The sequence below is a fragment of the Cavia porcellus genome, unplaced genomic scaffold, assembly GCF_034190915.1.
Source record: "Cavia porcellus strain 051 isolate PalLab524CR breed Dunkin Hartley unplaced genomic scaffold, mCavPor4.1 scaffold_28, whole genome shotgun sequence".
NCBI classification, from domain to species: Eukaryota; Metazoa; Chordata; class Mammalia; order Rodentia; family Caviidae; genus Cavia; species Cavia porcellus.
The window spans coordinates 40499293-40502196 of NW_026947511.1; the positions used below are offsets into that span (position 1 = coordinate 40499293).

General features: G+C 56.9%; 1 protein-coding gene across 1 annotated transcript; it reads right to left on the reverse strand.

Annotated features, from left to right (window-relative positions):
- Window positions 1-271: 271 nt before the first annotated feature.
- Ptcra (pre T cell antigen receptor alpha) lies at window positions 272-2639 on the reverse strand. The gene is made up of 4 exons (XM_063239293.1): window positions 2606-2639; window positions 2122-2520; window positions 1200-1379; window positions 272-1095 (listed from the first exon to the last, which is right to left on the reverse strand). Exons 1-3 carry the CDS (start codon window positions 2637-2639, stop codon window positions 1234-1236), a joined length of 579 nt encoding a protein of 192 aa, XP_063095363.1. The 3' UTR covers window positions 272-1095; window positions 1200-1233.
- Between the last annotated feature and the right edge of the window lie 265 nt (window positions 2640-2904).

The following is a 2904-nucleotide window of genomic DNA, read 5'->3' on the forward strand; positions in this document are numbered from 1 at the left end:
AATAAGAGCTAAGTATGGTGGTACAGGCCTGTAATTCCAGTCTCTAGGAGGCTGAGGCAAGAGGGTTGCAAATTGAAGTCTGCTCACCACCCTGAGCAGACTGGTGATTTAGCAAGACCCTATCTTAAACTTAAAAATAAATTTTAAAAATTTTTAAAAAAGATCTGGGCTTTCAGCTTGGTGTAAAGGCCCTACGTTCAATCCTCAGCACTAAACAGAACAACATAACACAACCTCAAAAATCAAAACCTCTTTAGGAAACACAGCAAAACCAAAGCAAACCAGTCTCTTTATTGTCTGGATCGAAGTTGATGCTTGATGAATATTTGTCAAGTGAATAAAGGCCCTGGTTTGATTAACAGTGCACAGATGTGGCATCACTGCCTGGTACTCTGAGCCTTGGGCTGAACCTGTTTCCCAGCTCCAGGTCCTGTTCCTTCCATTGAGTGCAGACCCAACTCGAGCCCAGCACCCTCCCCAGGCTCTTGGTTCCCCGCCTGCTCTTCACAACTTGGGTCAGATCAGGGAGGCCTGGCCAAGCACCTGACTGTGGGAAGACAGAGATCGGCAGCTTCTTCTGGCCTGAGCCCTTCCCTGCATCTCCAGCTTCTTGTGCTTAGGAAGCTACCTCCTCCAGGGAGCCCCCCCAGAGTCCTGTGCCTCTAACTCTGCCCAATTCCTGCTCTGCCTCACACAATTAAATATTGACCATTTAAAATTATGTTTAAGCATATTTTCTTTTTTCTTTTTTGTACTAGGGATGGAACTCATGGTATTTTCATTTTCTTATGTCATGTAGATTCTTTAATTGTGCTCAATTCTCTGCCCCTGGAATCCCCGGGGCCTGGGCAGATCCAAGCTAACCAGGACTCTTAATGTGAAGAGCAGATACAGTTTTCATCTTCCCGAAGCCCTCAGTCTGAAGGAGGAGGCAGACTCAGTCCCAGGAAACTCAGTCAACTGGAGGAGGCAGGTCACATATTACAAAATGCTCAGAGCTGGGTGATGTGGTGGTGCACATCTGCAATCCCAGTACTAGAGGCTGAGGCAGGAAGATTGCAAGTTCAAGGCCAGTCTGTCGTACTTAGCAAGAACCTGAATCCAAATTTTAAACAAAGCTCTTAGTCTTGGGAAAGAAATCCCAAGGGTGTCCTGAGCAGCGGGCTGGGCCCTATGGGCAGAGTGGGTCCCCTTCTGACCTGGGTGGCAGGTGCCCCTTCAGGAGTCCCTTGGTCACTGCAGCCCGGCGCCAGGATGGTAGCTGCCAGTGCCTGCAGGAGGCCAAGGCAGGCGGGTGCAGGTCAGGAGCACATCGCCGAGCAGCAGCTTGAAGAGCAGCAGCCTCAGGGCCGCCAGCCACAGGCCCTGGGCCTGGTACCCTGCACAGGAAGGAGCAGGGAGGACTGGAAGAGCAGCTGGGGCCCTCCTCTGCCGTGGCCTTGAATGACTTCTCTGTCCCCTCCACCCGGGGGCCCTTGCTGGTGTCCTCGGAGGGCCTTCCCTGCACTCATGGGAAGGATTAGCATCTGACACCCACCGTAACCAGCCCAGACTTCTTTATTTGCTCAAGAAACAAACTCCACAGCACTATGGGAGGCTGAGGCAGGAGGACTGCAAATTCCTTTTCTTTTTTTTTTCTTTTTCTTTTCTTTCTTTTTTTTTTTTTTTGGTGCTGGGGATTGAACTCACGACCTCGCACTTGCCAGGCAGGCGCTGATGCCACTGAGCTAAATCCCCAGCCCAAATATAGAAATATTTTAAGAGGCTGGGGATGTTAGTGCTACTCCGCTTTCGCTCGCCTGTGCTGGATGAGGCTGGGGAGAGAGGACCCACCCCCTCATCTGATCCTAGGGGAGACTGAGGCCCTGCCCTGGGTCGGGATCCTGGGACCCAGCAGCAGGTTCCTGCTCCAGCCGTGGTCCCGGCCCACTCTGGCTCCCAGCCGGGCCCTGGTACTCACCACCCGGAGGCTCCTGGACGCAGGTCCCAGCGCGAGGGGCTGCTCCTGCCGGCCAAGGGGAGGGAGGTGGGTCAGTGCCCGGGAGCCGGGGCCAGGCGCCCCACCCGGCGTGCCAGGCGGGGTGTGGGCTCCCAGGGCACCGGATGCCCGCGAGGACCCGCCCCCCCGCTGCTCCCCCACCCCGGCGCGCGGCTCAGCGGCGCCCCCACCTGCCAGCCGGAGGGGCTGCGTGCTGCGGCGCGGGCTCCCGGGCCCGGGCTCCGCGTGGCACACCAGGGACTCCCAGGCTGCCGAGTCCTCTGCGGGCAGGGACAGCTGGGCCAGCGCGGTCCAGGTGCCGTCAGTGCCCGGAGCCGGGCCGTAGGTGAAGGCGTCCAGGGCGCTGCCGTTGCCGGCGGAGAACCAGACGGGGCTGTCCGGGCCGGGGGCCGCGACGTCCAGGACCAGGCAGACCACCAGCGTGCGCCGCTGCCCGGCCACCAGCAGCGTCACCGGCGGGGCCAGGGACGGGAAGGCGGCGGTGACCGCACCTGCAGGGGTGCACACAGCGTCGCCGCCGGCTCAGCACGCCTCCCTCAGCCGCACCTCAAGTGGGCAAGGGCTCCTGTCTGTCTTTCTATCTGTCCTCCATCGCCATCCACTCACCCATCCCTTGCTTCTTTGATCCTCTATCTTCCATCGTCTATCCATTCTTCCTACCTCCACCTGTGCATAACGTCTCTCCATCCTGTCTGTCCACCCATCTGTCTTGTGTTTTATTTTGTTTTTGTCTTTTTGAGAAAGGATCTCACTATGCAGTTCAGGCCTTGGGCTCACTTTGTAGCCCAGGTTGATCTCGAACTTGCAATGATCCTCCTGCCTCAGCCTCCCCAGTGCTGGGATTACAGGAGTGTGCCAAAACGCCTTGGTTTTTGAGACAAGGTCTTGCTATATAGCCCAGGTTG

Bases quoted from the DNA above. Each gene is read 5' to 3' on its own strand.
- Ptcra (XM_063239293.1), bottom strand. From the start codon at position 2,639: ATGGAAGATAGAGGATCAAAGAAGCAAGGGATGG. The intron at 2,521-2,605 runs GTGAGTGGATGG...AGGCGTGCTGAG, and splicing joins ATCAAAGAAGCAAGGGATGG to CCGGCGGCGACGCTGTGTGC. The intron at 1,380-2,121 runs GCGGGTCCTCGC...CTTCCTGTGCAG, and splicing joins GGTGGGGGAGCAGCGGGGGG to GGTACCAGGCCCAGGGCCTG.